The sequence below is a fragment of the Lepidothrix coronata genome, unplaced genomic scaffold (assembly GCF_001604755.1).
Source record: "Lepidothrix coronata isolate B3197 unplaced genomic scaffold, Lepidothrix_coronata-1.0 Scaffold313, whole genome shotgun sequence".
In the NCBI taxonomy this organism is placed as follows: domain Eukaryota; kingdom Metazoa; phylum Chordata; class Aves; order Passeriformes; family Pipridae; genus Lepidothrix; species Lepidothrix coronata.
Genome location: NW_016690493.1, coordinates 132,746 through 153,213, shown reverse-complemented (window position 1 = coordinate 153,213; position 20,468 = coordinate 132,746). Strand labels below are relative to the sequence as shown.

Sequence of the window (20,468 nt, the reverse complement as noted above, 5' to 3'; positions counted from 1 at the left end):
GGACGTCGGGCTTTCTACTGATAGGACTGAATACTACTGCTTCTCAATATTCCTGCTTTTACATTTAACTGATAGCCACTGTTTGCCCAAGCAGCAGCTTTGCCCTGAAAAAGTGACTTTTTATTGCAATGTGACAAGTCCAGTAACTCCCCCATTGTCAAGTCCTGCCAAGAGTTAGGACAGGCTCTTAATGTGACTCCAGGTGCTGCAATGGAGTAACTGGGATGCTGCCAGCTGTGCCTGTGAGGAGGACTGGATCTGAACAGGGACCACCCGCTGCTGCAGGTGACAGAGGTGCCCTTAAAGAATTGTCTAGCTCTGTCCAGGAACGGTGACATGAGTTTCAGAAGAATTAGGGCAGGAATGGGAAATCTAAATTGGTATATGAGTTCCTGCTGTCTGTGGATCTGCCCTTTAATGCTCAGCTGTTTCTAGCCTGGAAACCCCCATGGGTTAGGAGTTACCAGTCAAACCTCTTGTCTTGGCATTTGGGTGGCAGGAGCTTGAGACTGGCGTGGTCCCCTGCTTGCCCTGGCATCTCCACTAGTATTGCTGGGCTGAGAGGATGGCTTGCTGCTCGATGTGACATCTTCAGTAGGAAGAGCAAAATGCAGAACAGCTACCACTGCTATCAGCGGGGTGATGCTGATGTGCTCTGTCAGTGTTTTCCCAGGGCTCCAGAGACCGCACAGCTCTCTAACTCTAAAGAACAGAAACTGCATTTACAAAAAAAACCCCAAAAAAGCCCCTCCTGAAACTTTGCTGAAGCTTCCCCATTTCCAGCAAACAGTAGTTAAATCTTAACCTTCTACCCTGCTTAGAAAAGGACCAGATGAGGGTACTGCTCCAAATTCTTCCTGCAAAATAAGTCTGTGGCGCAGAGCATCACGCACAGACTGCATGGGAGTTGATCTGATCGATGATGGAAATGCTGCAGACCCCTTTGTATGAGCTCCTCTGGTGCAAGCAGCAGTGGCTTACAAACTTATTTTACTGGTTGTTGGTAACCTTGTGCTAGCCATGCCTCTGGGTGCTTCCCCGAGAGGGCAACATAATTTTGTATTTTTTCCATTTTTTTCCTTTGTTAATGGCATTTTATATCTCAAAGGGAGCACACAGTCAGCTTTCTTTTAGCCCCAGTGCCTGTGGAAGCAGAGAGATCCATGGCATGCTATATTGGATGAGCATGGGGTTTTTTTTGTAACGTCAGGGTAAGAAGGGTTTTAAAGCCTTTCAAATGAATCTGGGCTCTTGTGTTGGAAGAGTGTAAATGTCTGGCAGGAGGGGATGGTCTGTGACCCCACATCCCTGGGCAGGCTGCTGTCTAACAGCTCCCTGGCTATTGCTGCTGGCTGTCAGCTATGAAATCATCTCTTGGAGGTCTGGCAGCAAAAGTAGGAAAAGTCTGTCCTCATCTTTGCTGTAATGCTGATATTTTGGTTTGGATTGGGAATGCACATGGAAATGAATCTCCTGATTTTTCCCCACTTACCCCACTGAGCTGGCACTGCAGGGCAGTTTCAGGACACTTAAACTGAATTCATTTGTGAAGAGTTGCTGCAGTAGCATGCTTACTGTGCCCTGATGGCTCTGGACATTGTCCACAAGACCCTGCTGGAGCTTCCCTGCTGGGAAGGCTGTCCTTGCTTGGACAGCTGGAAAAAATTGTATGTTATGGTTTTCTTTTGATGATTTGAAGGGTGCTGAAGGGAAAGTAAGAGGATGATTTGAAGGGTGCTGAAGAGATGCCTTATGAGCCAACACTGCAGTCTAGAGGAGGAACTTCTCATGCCATGGAAACAGGGTTGTATGTATGTCACATCTCTGCTAAAACACACCTGTTCTGAATGCACATCACACAACGCTGCTGTATCTGAGTGGTTTGTCAAGATTTACCCCAGGTAACAGACTTACAAGCTGAAATGCCCTTTCTTGTTAGAGCTGGGGTTGAGCACCTGTCTGCAGTCATCCAGGCACAGGAGATTTCCAGTGGGTCTCTCGTAATGGTGGTTGGGAGGTGGGGCTGATGAACAGCAAGGGAATAATGCTGGAGACAGTCTTAGGGACTCCTGCTTGCCTTCCAATGTACCTGCTGTGGCCCTGGTGCCCCTGAAGATGTCGAGGTACAACTGTGGGCTAGGGATCTTCAGAAGATACACCTAATGCTCTGCATCTTAAGCACTTCCCTGGGGTTGGGAAGAGAGGCGCCTACAGTGGGAAATTGCTTTTTTTGAGGGAGCAGCATCTGCTGAACAGCACAGGAGAAACTGAAAAGCACTTTGGAGCTGGAAGCCCTGAAGAGCCTCCCTGATCTTTTCTAGACTTGGTTTTACAACTGTGGCATTGGGAATTATGCATTAATCAATACCACTGGGAAGAAAAGGTGTAAGGAGGCAGGAGTGGCATTCGCATCAAGCATCAATTTGGCAGGCCACTGCTTGCATGGATGTGGGTGGCCCTGCCACTGGCTCCTCTGTAGAATGGGGTGCAGGGCTTGAATACCTTCAACAAAGCTCTCTGTCTTCTAGGTAAATATGTGGTTTAGGGTTTTTTTCTTTTAGTGTTTGTCTTTTTTTTTTTTTCTTCTTTGACAAGTAATGGTGGTATGCAGTCTGTGTAGCTCTTCAAATATTTGGGCAAGGAGCAGGGCAGGTCCCATCCATAAGGCTGTAGAGATAGGAGAGAGATGCCTATTACCTGATAAAACTCTTGGTGAATATATGATATACCTTTGTGCGCACAGACAGTATTTTCCAGTGGTTCACCTTGCTTGAGTGGAAGCAGCTGATGAGCAGTGTCCATACCCAGTGGAGCTGGGGATGCTGCTCAGGGCTGACGCTTATGGAGGGCTTATGGAGGGCTCTCTGCAGGACATGGACATGTGTCTGCCTCTGCAGGGAGCCTGAGCCAGCAGCACCAGCTGGGTTGCTCCGCTGTGGTTGGTCCTTGGTCTTTACTTACTGGACTAGTGGTAGGGTGGTGATAAAGGGTAAGGCTGGATCATGAGAGGCATCTTGTTTCCAATGCGTTTTTCTATAATCCAGTCCCAAAATGCTGGGGGCTGGAAACTTACTGTCTTTACAAAATAGCTCCAGTGCTTCAAAACATAGGGATTACTTTCCTTCCCTTGTTTTTGCCTAGATGAAGTCCCGCAAGTCAAATTAGAGACGTTAGAAAGATGCAAAACAGATGATAGGCCAAAAAATAATCTCAGAACTGTATGACTGCTCCACATGTCCTGAGATGCAGATTAAGAAGAGTCTGGTGGCCTCTCTGCACTGGCTGTGGAGGGGTGTTTCTCTAGATCTTAAATGAAAGTTACACCTACATTTCAGCTAGCACATCAACACTTGCCTGGCTGTTGATGTGAAATGGTAACCTCCAAAGGCAGTTTAGCATTCTAGAGCATCCTAGGATTAGTCTTTGCTAGGAGAAATAGCACGGTCTGTTTTGTCTTGTTTTAAAGCTGGATCTATTAGTTCTCTGGAATTGCCAGCTCCAGTTGTGGCTGGCTTTCCCCTAAAACATTAAACTTAACTTCAGACCTGGGCTGGACTTCTACTGTGTCTTTGCTGGGCAGAGGGTGCAAGTGAAGCACTGCACAGGAGCAGCCCCACGGGCATCCCCTCTTTTGCTCAGTGTCTGCTTTTAGTATCTGTAATGGTGGGTGGAAGTGTGGCGTCACATTACACATGACAGAAGAAGTCACTGTTTTACTGCCTCTTACATTGGGTCAGTATCTGTATGGCTTGAGGATGTACCTGGTTCAGCTTGCAATACCCACCCAAAATCCTTGTTTTAAGTTGTCATAGCAGCAAGCTGGCAGGAATACCTGGCTGGGAAGATGAAAACTAATCCCCAGCAGCTGAACTGAATTAGGCATGAAGCGAAAGTGCTCACCTGAAGTAGCAGATAAAACCCTGTGGAGCAGTGGTTTGCTGGTCAGGGGAGTTCCTGCTGTTCTCTGAGGGTCTCAAAGCTACCAAAGAGAGGGGAAAAAAAAAAGCCAGTTGGATAGGGGTTGGGATGCTGGGGAAAGGGGTCTGGTAGAGGTGCAGGAAAGGAATCAGGGTTTTAAGTGTCATGGAGATGATGGATTCAGCCAGTTGGGAGGATACTCCCTGTTAGTACTTAGGGTGGCTACATCATCCTCCCAGCCACCATGGCTGTTTAATAATTAAAGGTAAACTTCTTGATAAGTATCTTACCGGCTGTGCTCAGTTTTAGTATGAAAATATGAGTGTAAGAAAGATTCAGGTTAAAAAATAAATAACTCAGAGGGATGGGACAGCTCAGATCTTTGTGAAAGGCAGTGACTTCAACTAAAATTGTGGAGCTGCATCTCTTTCTCAGCTGGGGCTCTCTTCTCTGTTGATAGCAAGGTTCTTCCTCTTCTCCAGAAAAAAAAACACCATTACTTAAATAGAACCACAGACTTACACACTTCATGAGTCCTTTTCAGTCTTGAGTAAGTCATGGAGCATCCATCCCTACAAGGGTATTATTGCCCCCTGTGGTTGTGGCAGGAGGAGGCCAGCTGTCCTCTGTGGGCTCACAGGAGGTGCTCCACGAAGCTTGGGTTTCTGCTCTGAGAATCAGCCCCCTCAAATCCTCTAAAAATTCCTTCCTGTTCAGGTGTAGAGCTACCCCACCCTTCAGCCAGGTACATGATCATTTCTGTAATACCTGTTCTCCTGAAAAAATCTGGTGCTGCTACCTGCAGAGTTTTTAGCTGATCTGTCAGGTTTTAGCTTTCCTATTTAATTTTCTTCAGGTCTTCAAGAACTAACAGGCTCAAAAAAACAGGTTTTTTTTCTTTATTTAGAAAATTTTTGAGGAAACCTTTGGGAGGAGCAAGAGGTGCTTAATCTTGCTCAAGTTTCAACATACCAAATTTAATATCAAGAATGACTAGCACAGTGGTGCTTACACTGTTAGGTGCATCAAAAATACATTAATTAAGTTTTCAGATTTTGCATATGTGGGAAAATGCTGCGCATCCGGCAAGATCCTTTTACAGGATGCTGTAAAGTTAAATGAGTATGTGGCCATATTTAAGCAAAAGGAAGGGTGCTTAGATTTTTTACTTAGAAACCTATTAATGAAAAGACTGCTGATTAGTTTGCTGGTGCTTGGACAGATCCTTAAATGCACAGCTGTGTTTACCAAGTGTTAAAATAAGGTTTACAGCTTTCGGGGGACAAATGAGAATGGAAATGGGGCTTTGGAGAAGGGGCTTTGGAGATGCTATCCCAAGCTGCAAGATGGGTGCTTCCATAGTATGTAAGAACTGTTTTCTTAATTTGGGAGCATGCACTTTCCATGCTGGTGGTGAAGCTGCCTGTGGATGTTGTACATCAGCTGTACTGGGGCGTATGCCTACGTACAGTCATTGCACTGTGCTGCGACTTGGGAGTATTAAATTAGAAAGGACTGTAACAGTCTGGCCCCAGGTTTTCTGATTTTCCATGCTTCTTTCTTGCAGGTGAATGGAAAAGGGTCGTTGTGGTGTGTTGACCCGAAATATAAACCTAATCTTGTCCAAGCACTGAAGAAACAACCTTTTTCCTCAGCACTTGCATTTTATACTCCGCCGGCGTCACCACCAAGGTAGGTGAATTTTCCCATCCGAGCAGGGCGTGTGGTCACGTTTCTCTACCTGGCAGAGGAAATGCCCACATGGATGTTGTTGATCTGTTGTTACCATTTGCCACCTGAGAGAAGAATTTGAGTGGGGCTTAGCTGAGACCAGCTAGATGAGGTGGGGAGATTTAATGAGCTCGAGCTTCCCAGATAGACATCTGAGGTGTGTGTCCAAGTCGTCTCCTTAACTGTGGGAGAGTTTCAAAGAAGAAGGTCAGGAGTGTGCTGGGTGCTTACTGGTTAGCCCAATTTCTCCAGGGGGCAAGCAGTCCTGGGACTGGAGCAAAATCCTCCTTCAAGCACAGTTCACCAGGACTGAATCAAGTGTGCCTGGTGCTGTTGGCTTTGGAGGAGGTGGGTGTCTTCTTCTGTAAGTCACTTATCTGGTTATAAAATGTGTATACTCCATGCTGTTGTCAAAAACAATCAACTTTTCTACAGTCAGAAGTGCTTAGAAAGGCTGGTCTGTGAGGGTTGTTTTTCTCCAAGGCTGTTAAAAGGATTTTGCAGCAGGGATGGAAAAAACAGTCTTTGACATAAATATACTCTGAGGTGGAGCATGCAAGACTTCCAAAACCAGGGCTTCTTTACCAGCACATTTTAAGATCAGGCAATAGATCTGGGGGAATTTGAAGTCAATCTCATGCATCCTCAGTAGAGGAAGAGGAGCTGGGTCAGCCTGTAGAGGTGGGACAGAGAGGAGGAGCACAAAGCAGAGGAATGCGTTGGGTGAGCTCAGTTCTTAGGTAGGCATGTGGCCGGTTTGTCTAGTTCAGGAAAGAATTTGGGTAAGATAAGAGATAATTAAGGTCTCTCTACATTGACCTATGCCTTAATCTTACTGCAAGGAATTTCCTTAACAAACAGGAGGAACTGGGATTACTGGACTGGTAACATTGAGCAGGCCTTTCTCAGGGTCCAACGGGACATTGACTGTGGGAACTGGCAACCCCATGCAAGCCTTAGCTGTCTGGCTGAAGATTTTTGTCTGGTAGGGGCTTTTCCAGTTGGGCTTGTAACCTACAGGATATAACCAGTGATCTCTGGTCTCTCTCCAACCCAGGGCCATCTTGGGTTGGAACCAGCCAGGCAGAAGTATCCTGTCTTCCAGCTTTCTACTGGAATGGGAGCAATACTAAAATAACCACAAAGCATTTAAGTATTAAGAAATAGTCAACTTGGAAAGTATGAGATGACTGGTGGTATTGCTTGGTTTTATGGGAATAAAGATTATTGAAATGACTGTAATCGGACTCTAGAGGATAATGCTTTTACAGGCTTTAATGTTTCTATGTAAGGGCATAGACTTCTGGTTTTTGGTACAACTCAAGTGAAAGTTTAGTCCTTGAAAGCTTTAATACCGTGTCTGTGTTAGCACAATCAGACATTAAAATGTAGAGAATAATGGAGATAGAGAGTGACCTCTGGATGTTGTTTCTCCAGCTGAGGCACAGAGGATCCAGACAGGCTCAGCCTAGGGTAGGGAATTCAGTTAAGCTTTTAGTATCTCCAAGGTCTTCAAGATTAGTCCAGCTGAAGTTCTGTTGGAGTGTGGTTTACTTAGCTTGTCTAAATACAACATACTGAAATCAGGTGTAGGGAAGGAGAGATTTTATCTGAATGCTGAAGTACTTAAAAGATCATGACTTTAATTTGAAGCTGTTGTTTTTGGTAACTTTTTTTTTTCCTTCACTGAAGGACTAGTCACACTTGCCAACAATCACAATTACAAGGAAATCCTGGTTCTAATGAAGCCACATGGCAAAATTCCCACTGTCTTCAATACAGGAAGGGTTTTGCAATGCTTGTATTTATGAGTACAAGAAAATAAGAAACGACATTTTAAGATACCAGACTTCTTCCTAATGAAAGCTGCTTTATTTTCCTTTAATAGTAAAAAAAAATTTATATGACTTTCCATCACGCACAGAAAACCAGATTTTTTGTTCCCCTTCCACGTTTAAAGATTCTTGGATTTGATTTAAATTCTAGCCTAATTTTGGGGAAGGGCCCCCAAGGGTCTGCCTTGTTGAAGAGAGAGAGAAAGCCCGGAGGTACAGCTGGAGAGACTGTGGAAGTACTGTCCAAATTTATCTACAGGGTGATCCTAAAATTCGACTGTGAGAGTCTCTGAATTTTTCTGTGGGAAGGCTAGTGTTCATAATTATTTTACAGTGTGCTTGTGGGGAGTATGCCTGTCATTCAGCAGGATGTTAAAATAAAATTTAAGCTGTTACTTTGAGCAGAAGCTTTCCAAAACTGTAATCTGTGTCTAGTGACACTGAAATTCGTATTATCATAGATGATTGGCATCCCTGATGCATTTTGTTTCTGCACAGCTTGTTCAACAAGTTGGTGCAGAGCCCCTGGCTGCATTTTGTTTCTAGTACTACATGTATTACAGCTCTGGGGATGGCCACAGCCCTCATCTATGCATAAGATACCTTATGCATAGCTTGTCTTAATCAATACTGGGCATTAATTTGCTCTGGGGAAGCTCCATGTGGATGTGATTCTTGAAGGATCTGAGCTTAGAACAAAAGGATGAAGATGGTTAGCATCTCTTTGTACAATGGACCTGTGGGCTGCAGAGCCAGCCTGTTAGGGTTGGACCATTGCTTTCCTTTTATTTTTAATTTTTTTTTTCCACCCCATTTTTGCAGTTCCCTTTGTACTCCATTGCTGCTACAAGAAAACATACCAGACAGTGAACTCTAGTTTTCCACTTTTTCCCATTCAGCTGAGCTGGAACTTTTTCCCCTTGGTTATGACACTGGGAGGTGCTCAGATATTACTCTCCTTTTCAGTAGCTTTGGTTACCAGTGCCAGGCAGGCTGTGGTGCAGCAAGAGCTCCTTATGTAGCCCAGATGGTGCATTTCAAGCCACCTTGCTTTGATTTTTTTTTTTTCCTCTTGCACTGTAGCAGCCTTTGGAGCTGAGTTTGGCCAGCTGAGTTTGGATAATGTGATGGCAAGTTGGAGCAGTGAGGCTATTAAATGGGCACCCTTGTTAACATCTGTGCAGGGTAGCTGATCTCAGGGTGGCTGAGATGTGTGCAGCCTCAGTAGCAGCCAGTCACCAGTGAAAAAGCATTTTCTTCAAACTGCAATTTGAAGAGTGAAGATTTTAGTTTAAAAAAGGTATTTTTAAAGCTGAAGTAATTATTTGAGTTTTAATGAATGATCTAGACAAATAATTACAATGTTAAACATTTAGCAACTTTGTGATTTGGGGGGGTTTTGTGGCTGTACCTTATTTTGGAAAACAGAGCTGCCTAAATATTATAAATATAAAAGGTAAGCACTCCTTAAGGATGAAAATAACCCCATTAATCCTGTGAGGCTTCTGTTACAGGTTGGGCTTGAAAATTCTGCTCATCACCCTTCAAATTCTTCCAGCAACACTATAAAAGATGCACATTGCTACATTTCATGCAATTTTAATAGTGTGTACTATTTTTGTTGTATTTATTTCTAACTGCTTGCTAGTATATTTATAGTGAACTGAATAATTAGGACTGGGTGTGTAACAAAAAAAAAAAAACCAACCGAACATGCAAAAGCTTTAACTTGCCCTTTATGCTGTAGGGGATTTAATGGTACTTTGCCAGGTGCAAAGCTGGTCTGATTATGAAAAAGCCCCAGATAGCATCACCAAAACAGCCAAGCTTCAGATAACTTTAAAATCATCAGGTATCTTGATTTGGTTTTTTTCTTTGTTCTTCCCCAGCTTTTTGCACATTACCTTTCATTTTTGTTAATTGCCCTCTGCCGTTTGGAGGAGCAGGCAGACACAACTCCCCCTTACCTCTTGTGTTGCTCCTGGGCTCTGAGCATCCCTGTGTAAGCTGAAGTTTACTTCACACATAGGTTTTACATACTAAAAATTACATGGTTTTGTTTAAAATCCAGACTTTAGGCAACTACATAAAATCTGTAGAAGTCAGTATCTCTTGCCAACAAGATTTTTGCTTAGTTGTGTGTGTTTGGAGGTGTTTTCCAAATGCTGATGATGGCTTAAATAGTGCTACACAAACTATCAACCAAGTGTCAAGCCATTTACTGAGGGCAATAGGAATTGTTTGCCCACCTCTGGCAATAGGGTTGGTTTTGTTTTTACCCTTCTGTGATCATAATATGGTGTCTGCTACACTTTGTACAGATCATTTGCCTAAATTAGGGCTTGGCTTTGAGCTGTTGAATTTCTTTTCAGTAGGTCGTCGTCCCCTCACTACCTAACTTCAGTCCTTCAGCAGAACCATGGCCGAGCTCTCAAAGGTAAACATTTCTTCTTACTTCACTCTGCTCCCCTGGCTTTAGTCACAAGCATGTACTGCAGCCCAGCTGATGTTGTCTACAGACCTGCTCTGAAGGGTCTCCTAGACGACAAAAAACCCCAGATGTAATACAGCGTATGCGTATTATATTCGCCACCTGTGTATTAATTTTAAATCCATGAGGTGAATTTCAAGGTGTAATTTGGGCCATCTTGTTCTGGCAGCAAAGTATTCAGCACACGTATCACTCCCAAAAATGACCTACTTAAAGAATGAATAGTTCAGTAGAAAACAAATCCGAAAGCTACACATCTCTAGTACATCTAGTACATCTCTGTACTAGTTTTACTGGAGACCAAGAACTGAGAACCAAGGGCAGCAAATTTTAATGTATAAAACTTGTGGGATGTGGCCACAAAAGTTGAATCTAACAGGAAGTGAGCATGTGTTGTATAGGAGTGTTGTTAAAGCTCTTTCAAAAAGGACAGTGAAAGGCCACTGACAGAGTGGGTCTGTGAGCAAGCACAGCAGACACTCAGCTCCCTGGTTTTGATAGCGTGGTAGGCTTAGAGGGGAGAAGCTTGCTTTTAGTTTTGGACACAAACTAGCAGCTTTGGCTAGGCAGCAAAGCCAAGGCTTTATAGAGACGAATCAGGTGCCTGGCCCACAGATGATAATCACCGTGCATCCAGATGGAAGTTTATGGTTGTATGTGAGTGGCAAGGAAGCTTCCTTGGCTGGCTGGCTGCTGCAAGGCTGCTAGACCTGAGATTCTTAGGGCTCGTTAGAGAATACAAGGAATCCCCCTCCTCTTCATGATTTTGCTGGTGTGTCCTGTGACAGGTATGGAGATTGCCAGCCTGATCCTAACTATTCCAATTAGCTACACTGGAGGTGCCAAAATAATGATTTGTGTCTGTTATCATTTAATTTCTGCATCTCAGGGAACCTGCTCAGCATTTCTCTGGCATTAGAGGGAAGCCATTAATGTTCCTGGGGTCACATAGGGCAGCTCTTGTGCACATGAAAGAATTCCTTGTAATAAGGTGCTTCCTCAGCTGTTCTGTTGAGGAAGCATAAATTTGGGAAATACTGCTCTGTTGAGGAGAGTAATCACAAATGAAGCCAAAGCACCTTAACAATGACACAGAGTACTGCTAAGAAGTCACTGCAGAAATGTCTCTCCTCTTTCTTTGGGAGTATTAAGGTGCAGAATACTATTTGCAGGTAGTAATTCTGTGTTGCATTAATGCCTCCAATTACTTGCCATTTTAACAAGTGGTGCTTATGTACCAACGTCAGATGATAAAACAAAATGTCTGTGATAGCAAGTAAGGAATGGAAGTATTTCACTTTCTGATTACACTAGTGGAGCAAATTAACTCTTCATGGAGTTTTTTCCACTTCTTTTTTTTGGTTGGATGCATGTGACCTATAAATTCAGGGGCTCTATTTCTGCCAAAGAAAGACAAAACAGAATTAAAAAAATAATCTCATGAGTACAATGGGATAGACCTTAAGGTACGATGAGTTTAAAATGAAAGACTTCGAAAACAAGGGGGGAATGCATATATTTTATAACCTGTGCTGGAAACAGCAGGTCAGTCCCCTTTCTATGTTGATGCAATACAACATACCCCAAAGTGTCATGTTCTTCAGATTTCTCCTTGACCAGGGATGAAGGTAGGGATAGTTGTCAAGATAAGGAAGCCACACTGATGACTCTGCAGTCCCCTCCCCTCAAACTCAGTAATATTGTTAATGCCTGTAATGTAGGGGGGAAAACAAATGCCATCAGAAATGACATTGCTGATGTTTCACTTTAACAGTTCCCACCCAGGTTCCAGTTCAGCAGAACTGAGAGCCTGTTCTGCTTGCTGCTGGTCCCTTCCAGCACAATATCTTCCAGCTCCTCTTCTCCACTCCCTGCTCATACACATGTACATACCTACATACGCCTCAGATGTGATCCTTTGTTCTCAGACACCAAGGCTCTTGTGAGAGCTCACTGTCTCTTTGCTCTTCTTGTGCCTGGTTAGTCCACCATATATATTTCTGTCCCGTATAAGGATTATTCATCATCCATTGCTGAAGTGAGCCAAGGAAGACCTTGGATTTCCTCCTTTTTAAAGTGCATGAGCATATCCTGAAATGAGTGGGAAAGGCGTGCTTGTTTCTTTTCCTTTTCACCTGATTCTGGTTAGAAATGTCACTCTTTGCCCTAATATCCTCCAGGTGCCTTTCAGAGATGTAAGCAATCCACCCTGGGCAGCAAAGGATGGCATTTTACAGCAGCACTTGTCACCCCAGCTGACAGTGCTGCAGTTCACCTAAGCCTTTTTACGTGCCTATTTATTATTTAGATCCCCATGCTTTCTAGATCAAGCAGTTCAGAGCCCTTTCCCCCCTTATATTCTCAGTTTCTTCCATTTGACTTATTAGTGTGAAAAATACTGCTGGGGGAGGGAGGTGTTCTGAATTAGTGCCGGGTTAGCAGGCACGGTTGTTCTCAGCCTTGCACATTCACACAGCCAGGGTATGAAGCTGCTGAGATGCTTTGCTGTGCCATGTGTCTAATCTTTCTCTCTCGACTGGTACAAACAAAAGGCACTTGTTAAGTATAGCAACAGCATTGTCACATGAATGTCTAATTATGTCACTGATTCTTGGCTTCGGTAAGTGCAACGTGAGAATTCAGCTTTTGAACGGCATAGTTAAGGTATGAGACTGATCTGTAACAGTGTTGTGATGTACAAGTCATGCTTGGTCTGAGTTTGTACGTTCCCCCTGCCCCCACTTTTTGTTGTAGGCCAGTATAGGCGGATATATATGTTCTTTGTATGTTTTAGGGACCTCATCTTGTCAGGCTTACCTGAGATCTAACATTTTGCTGCTTCTGCTTTACAGAATCTGATATTGATGCTGCTACTGCAATGATGCTGTTAAATACTTCCATTCAGCAAGGGATATTGGACTGTAAGCATAAGCCATTTTACTCTGTTTTTCTTCTCTACTCAGTAGCTAAAGACTTTCTCTGTAAAATTGCAGGAAACAAGTAGGGTCTGGTTTCCAAATAACAGGAGCAGTCAAGAAGTAATTCTGGTTTGATTGTTCTTTCAGCTAGCACTGCAAGAGTTTTATTAGAATCACCTTCTTTTTCTTTTCCCAGTTAATTTTGGGGGTTTTATGCAAAGTTTTTCCCCTGCCCTCTCTGTCCTAAATGGTAAGAAGAGTTTCTTGGCTACTTCTCTACAGCTCTTAGTTGCAATTAGCTGAGGACTGTTGTCCTCTGTGGATGACAGTAAATGTGCACAAGAGACCGGGACTCTTAACTGCTGACGTTCAGCTCACCTTGCAGTCAGCCAGCTCATTGTGCAGGTGACACCATTAGAGTATTTGCTTACTGACACATCTTGTTTTTAATAGGTGAGAAACCTCAGCCTCTGAAGACACCCAAGAAGAGGAGCTATGGCAGTGCATTCAACCCTCCGAGTTCCATAAATTTGCCGGAAAATGATTCTGCGGCCACCAATATTGATCCGAACGAGGATCACAATTACAGTGCCAGCAGCATGGGTTCCCAGCGCTGTGCATCCAGGTCCAGTGTGTCTTCCTTGTCCTCCCTCGACGAGGTGTATGAATTTATTTCCAAGACCAGCCATGACGGGAGCGATGGCAGTGAAGGATTTCACAGCGAAGTGGATACAGACGTTGACTATGAAGATGATCCTCTTGGAGACAGTGGCTATGCATCACAACCTTGTGTAGATACCTCTAAGGAAAGTCAGTCTAGCAAGAAAGCATTCGAGGAATTATGTCAAGAAATCGATGAGGAGTTGAAAGAAGCAGCGGGGTCTCTGCTCCACCTTGCCGGCATCCAAACGTGCTTGAGTTCCTTAATAAGTACTGCAAAGACCCACTGTCACAAACAAAGGAAAAAATAATATGTTTGTCAGTGTTGAATATATACATATATTTTTTTTAATTGTGGCAATACTCTTCTACTTTTACCCTTCACAAGGGAGATCAAAGCCATAAGAGGACTTACTGCTTTTTTTATTTTTCGGCGCAAACTATAATTTAGCCATTTATTTTTAAATCACCACTTAAAAAGAAAAATAGAATATTTAATCTTCTCAGATTAGAGATGCATGACTTGTGAAAACCTGAAAGCATACTTAATGATCACTGTTTATTTTTTTTCTTTTTAATAGTTGACTTTATTTTTTTTTTTCAGAGATATGTTTGTTCAGATGCACACTGTGGATCATATTTACATCTCTGCTGGCCCCATCTGCAGAGGTGAATTTTGTTCTGTCTAAGGGCTCTGACTTCCATGTAAAGGATTAAAAAGGAGGTGAAAAAAGAAAGGGGGAAAGAAAAGGTCCTGGCCTTGGTTGCCTCCTTCTACCTGTCCTCTCTTCACTTTTTAGACAGGTCCTAGTGAAAACACTGGTGATGCAACTCTGAGTTGCTGCATTTTTGGCCTATCTGACAGAGTGGCTGAAAACCCGCAGGAGCTGCTTTCAGCAAGATACTAAACACCCCCTGGAAGAGTGGGATAAGGGGTAGCTGAAGTGGGTACCACCCACAGTTGTTTTTTTTTTTTGTCCCTCCTTCCCCCAAATCTCCTGTGTGCAGCTCAGATTCCTGAAGGAACATGGTTTGTGGTTTTATCTTAAGACATGTTGTGAGTTTTTTTGGGGTGGGGGGTTGTCCTTTTCATGCAGATACGTGCATGCCCACACATGCCTTGGATGTGGCCAGCAGTGACAGCTGCTGCCTTCCAAGTCAGATGTTGTCTTTGTGTTACCACCACTGTTGAATATGTAGTACCTACACAGTCCTGCTACATCTGCCCTTCTGCTCCCCTGTACTGGTTTGGGAGGGAAAAAAGAGCCCAGCAGTTGGTGGTGGTGACAAACAGCTGCTGAAAAGGGAATGTCCTGCTGCCTAATCTGAGACAAAATAGAATCGCTTCCTTTTGGATCTCTGAACCCTGAATCTGTAGAATCATAGAATATGCTGAGTTAGAAGGGATGCATCAGGATCACTGAGTCCAACTCCTGGCCCTGCACAGGACCCCTAGGTCCCTTTCCACGGCACTGCTCTCCAGCTCTTGTTCCCCAGTCCATACACACACCCAGGGTTGCCCATCCCAGGTGCAGAATCTGGCACTTGCCCTTGTAAGCTTCATGCAGTTGGCGATTGCCCATCTCTGATTTGTTGAGGTCCCTCTGCAGGGCCTCCCTGCCCTCTGGGGAGATGACAGCTCATCCCAATTTAGTGTTGATGGGGGTTTTTGCCCCTTCCCCCAGTGTTTGCTGGTTTTGTCACATGGACTGTCTATCCATACCTTCTGTTTCACAGATCACTGTGCCTTGTGCTGTTTGAACCCCATCAGCCTTCTGCCACATACGGGGCATCCAATGGGCAAGGCTTTTGCCTTTGGATGTGCATTGAGGCTCAGGAGGACCTCTGTTTTGGGAAGAAGTTCCTTCACAATTCATTTTGCAATAAGAGAATCTCTTTATAGTTCCTAGACATCCTTCAGCCAAAAATGTTTTGTGGTATGTTGAACTTTATCCCTGTTGTTTTTTCCTTTTAAAATCAGTGGTTATTGCTTACATCTTCCTGGCCTTTTTTTTTCTTTTTTTTTTAATTTTCTGTTCAAAAATGGACAAGCAGTTCAGTTGGAGTGGGTTTTAACATTACTGTACATACAAGGATGCCTTAAGTATGTTGCAGAATTGTATACAGCTATTCAAGGTCATCTTACCTGTTGCTAAAAGGTAGCATGATGTGCCATAAACATTCTCACCAACGTGAAGCTATTGCTTCCAGCAGGTATTGGGCAAGCTGGTTGAAAATTAGGAGCAGAGCCACCTAGGAAACCAATGTCCACTGTGGAGAACAGTGCTGGATTCAGCCAAAAGTTAACCTTTCCCTAAGGGGGTGTTTTCCTGGCTCTTTGGATGCTTTTATTAGACTAGTGTGGGGGTTTTTCCCCCTTTTCCTTTCATTTCGTATTTGTCAGTCTATTCATGAATACTGTCATAAACTGTTTTAAATACAAACACAGCCATGCTGCTGAAGGTCTGTTGCTCTGAGGGCCCATTCCAGTGCCTCTTGAAGACAACGGTGGTGCTCCTGCTGACTCAATGGCTGTTGGATCAAGCCTGAAATATTTGAGGTTCTTTGTGTTTTGGAATTTAAAGCACAAACCCTAGGAGAAAAAAAAAACTTTTTTTTTTCTTTTTCCAATTACTTCAGTTTTAAGAATTATTTGTTTTATTTCTGGAAAGGGAAGGAAAATACTCTGCTTCATTCCTGCTTTGTGTGAACACCTGTTAGCCTATACCTGTAGCAGAGCAACGTCTGCAGATGTGTATGTCTTCTGGCTATCACAAGTGCTGCATTAGCCAATTAGATCTGATTTTGGATGTGTTACTGATGGGTAGTAGGGGTAAAACTCACTATTTCAAGGAAAATGAATTATCAACACAGTGATTCTTTGGATTTCAGGATGTGAAGATGTGAATGCTTGGTGGAACTGCTTTTTGCTCATGGGTTGCTTTTGAACTTTGATGGAAAACTGCAAAGGGCAGAGTTTGTGTCAATGTGAAACCCAAGATTCAGATACACATAAATACTGTGTAGCAGCCTGGGATTTTGCTCAGTGCCATGATTTCAGTTTCATGCTGTTGGAAAGGGGTGCTGCCTGGCTCCTGCTGAAGGTGGTTGCAGCCTTTCTGTAGCTTCCAGTGAAAGCTGGATCAAAGTCCAAGTATTCTGGAAATTCTGCGGTCGTAGTTGGCTCTGTGTTTTGATTTGGTTCTGCATTTATTTTATGCCTCAGATAAAATTGGAGAAGGTTAATACTGACTTGGAGTGTGGCTGTGCTGCTGTTAACCCTGAAGCTGGTGATAATGACTTCAGCATATCTGAGGAGATGGAGTTGGGATGCTAACAGTGCATTTAATTACCATATGCAATGACCAGTAAAAACCAATTACTAATCAAAGTCAGCAGTGAAAGCTAGCTGCATCCATCCTTACAGCTCTTAGCCTGGGAGAACTGGAATTCTGGGAAGTAATCATAGTCTTTCCCTGGGACACAGAGCAAAGCTCTTCATGCTTTGCTGTTTTCCCTTTCTCCTTTCAAAGGAGAAGGCAGACAATCTGTGCCCCTGACCTGTTCCGCTGTGTTGTCCCACACCTCTGCCTGCACGTTTGGGAGGCAAAGGCCGAAAGCTCAGATGCAGAGCACCCCTCTTGGGAGTGGGAGAAGAGCTGTCCTTCCTTTCTCTTACATATCTATTGGGTTTGGGTTTGTTTGCCACCTCAGCCAGAGACCCTGGTGTATATAGTATAAATGGAGTATAATTAAAAGTTATTTTGACTGTTGGGCTTTGGGTTTTTTAGTGACATATGTAAAACGTTGATGCCAATGGTTGACTTGGATACATTTTGGCAAGAAAAGTATTAATGAACCACATTCAGTTCTTTAAATGCAGTGAAGAAGTGTATGAGACTTTTGTACCTGGGAGGTTGCTCTGTTCAGGGTAAATCTGATGTGAATACTGTACAAACCTATATTGGCCTTCCAGATTCCAGTCCTAAATTACTGATTGGCAGAAGTCACATCAAGTGTTTTAAAATCCAACTGTAAAATGCAAGTTGTGTGGTTTGCAACTTTTCATCAACCTGAAAAGTACAAGCTTTAATTAAAGCAAAGTACACTCATACACATGAATAATGGTGTGGTCAGAATATTTATTGAAAAGAAAAGGTAGAATATTTAAATGTTGCACCTGCTATTTTATCTTAAAGCACATTCTTCACACCTAACTGCCAGTGCCATTATCAAGTCTGTTTTATAAGTGTACATTTCTTCAAATTAAAAAGTGCATAATTAAAAGTATTATGTTACTGCCATATAGTGATATAAAACATTTTATAATTGCCAATTCATTGTAACTATTATTTATTTAAAAGTGAATTGTAAGAATGCTTTCTGATCAAATGAACCAGAGTTGTTTTTAAACCATTCCCATTAGCTTGTTTCTAATGTAGCATAAACAGTGTCCTTGGGTTTATTTAGAATAATTTTGCCAGTAGGTGACCAATTCTAACCCTTTTTCCTCCGGTTTAGTCCTTTACCCGTTTTAAAGACGATTTACAGAAGTTTAGTTTTTTGTATGCTAATCTCTGTTAATTAAAATGTTTATAAATTTTATTTTTACCAAAGAGATGCAATTCATTATGACAAAATATTGCAGAATAAACTTTGTTTTATAACATTTGTGACTTTTCTGCCCACATTTTTCATTCAGATGATCAAAGGGGCTTTTCTAAAATAAACAGCATTGCAAACAGAAAGCGCTGTGTTCTCTCTTTATCTCCAGACCCTGGTTCTGGTCTCAGACGGTGCTGAGTATTCCACCTTCCCATTTAAACTTCTTCCACGAGAAGTGGACCAGTGTAAAAAGCCAAATGTGTGTTTCATTGAAGGTTGGTTAAGATGTTGCATGCATGTGGAGGTCATCTGTAAAACACCTACCAGTCCATAGCAGGATTTGCTTACAGTCAGGTTCATCCATAGCTGGCCCATAATAATTGAAGAGCATCTTTTAAGGCCAAGATTTTACCCTTTAACCTGGAACTTAAAGAATGTTTTGACACGTTGGAAATTGCTGAAACACTACTGCATAATATTTTGCCCTTCTGTGCAAAGCATTTGTTTAAATAGAAATAACTTGAATCTTTTGCTGATGAAACCGTGATTATTTACTGTTCCGTGTCCATACTGCTGTGGCCAAGTTGCTTGGACGATACTGAAAAGATCAACAACCTAATACAGGACAGGTAATTTAAAAAATGTGTCCCTGGATAAAGCTCCATAGGTCTTGTTTGGGTTTTTTTCAGTGTTTACTTTCCCTAGATAGGATTTTTGATATCTGTCAAGTCTTTATCCAGAAGGCCTTATGGAAAGCACAGAGGTGGGAACGCACCCTCTTCACTAGCAGGAATGAAATGCTCCCCATCCCACTTTATACATGCCTCAACTTGCTGCTCCTGGGCCAGCTTTCCCCTCAAATGCACACATGTGGCATGTGCCCTTCCAGTGCCTTCCAGTGCCTGAGAGGCAGAAAGACCAGAGAAGGGAAACAAGATGTGACATGATGCTTACCTCTGTTAAACGCAGACGTTGGTCCACCTTTTCTATTTTTATTTGTTTAACCTACTAGTATCACTGAGTTAAGCTTGCTCTGTAGAATCTGATGACAATACAACTTTCTCAATGATACAGTAGATGTTAACAAAGACTTGCTTTCATTGCCATATCAAATAAAATTTAAATCACATTACAGAATACATAAGTGCTATTAAGATATTTGATTTAGTGTTCATCTTAATATACTGATAAGAGAACAACTGCTCTAATTAGTTTGGACAAAATCACAACTATGTATCATATGTTAATGATAACTTTCTAATTGCTATTCTCTGTATTATGCTGAGAACCTTGAGCTCATTGTTAAATTTCCCAAGAGTGTTTTCCTCTGTTATGGCTTTGCTGAAAATTACCCTCTGTATGAAGCCACAACTCTCAAAATAAAGCATTAACTGAAGCAATTATGCACTTACACCAGCTGTATTTTAAGGACAGTTGCTGAGGAAATACTTCTTAGATTAGATTTATTTTGAAAAAATGGCTGTCTAAATTTGACCCAGAATATGGTTACTCTTTCACAGACTTTGAGCTTACAGGTACCTGTAAGTGTTCTTAGTTTGAGTAGTCTTGGGTAAATACATGTAGCTGTGAACATCTGGTGTGCTTAGAGGTAATCACATCATAGTCCAGCAATGTTATTGTGAACTTCCCCAGCATATTTAGACATAAAAACTCTTCCTTGTTTTTACCCACAAGGTTCATTCTCCCCTCTGAGATGGCAAAGCAATATCACCTCTGCTTGAATTTTCAGTCTTCAGATCAGAAGGATTTATTTTTCTCTCTTTCTTCCAGAAGGCTGTCCTGAAAGCTGCCTGCTCTTACCATTATAAACTACTTAGAGCTAATGTAAAATTATTAACTGCTGTCCGCCAGTGTTAGTTTAAACAGCTCCTCGTTAAACACCAGCGTGTTTATTTTCCTATTGCATCAGTACAAAAGCAATCATTTCCCTCCTTAGACTCCTGACTTATTAAACAAACCAAGATTATGTGCTTTCCTTTTGGAAGACATGATCTTCATTCCTCTTAACCACTTTTCTGTACATCAATTCCAGTTTTAATTCAGCCTGTCGGCATGTACACGAGAAGAGTGAAAACCACTGTTCTAGAGTGCTTTTCTTTGAAATCTGGCCTTAATAATTCCCTGCCTTTGCAGCACTCTTGTCTGTATGTCCTAGGCTTGGCATGGCCTTTACCCTGTCACATGCAGTTGACTAATCCTGTTATCAACTAATGTATCCCTATCTTTGTTCTCCTCCATCACTGCCAAGTGGTGAGGCCCCAGTCAGCAAAAAAAGTTCTTAGTTCATGA

General features: G+C 42.6%; 1 protein-coding gene across 5 annotated transcripts in view; it reads left to right on the top strand.

Moving 5' to 3' along the window:
- The window catches only part of FOXN2 (forkhead box N2), a 33,030-nt gene extending 14,809 nt beyond the window's left edge, over positions 1-18,221 (top strand). For 4 of the 5 annotated variants that reach the window (XM_017837847.1, XM_017837850.1, XM_017837849.1 and 1 more), the window contains 4 exons: positions 5,486-5,610; positions 9,857-9,921; positions 12,828-12,896; positions 13,347-18,221. In XM_017837847.1, coding sequence (XP_017693336.1) covers positions 5,486-5,610; positions 9,857-9,921; positions 12,828-12,896; positions 13,347-13,864 — 777 coding nt within the window. In that variant the 3' untranslated portion in view covers positions 13,865-18,221. The remainder of the gene's footprint in view (positions 1-5,485; positions 5,611-9,856; positions 9,922-12,827; positions 12,897-13,346) is intronic. The other variant, XM_017837851.1, reaches the window with a different exon arrangement.
- The last annotated feature ends 2,247 nt before the right edge of the window (positions 18,222-20,468 follow it).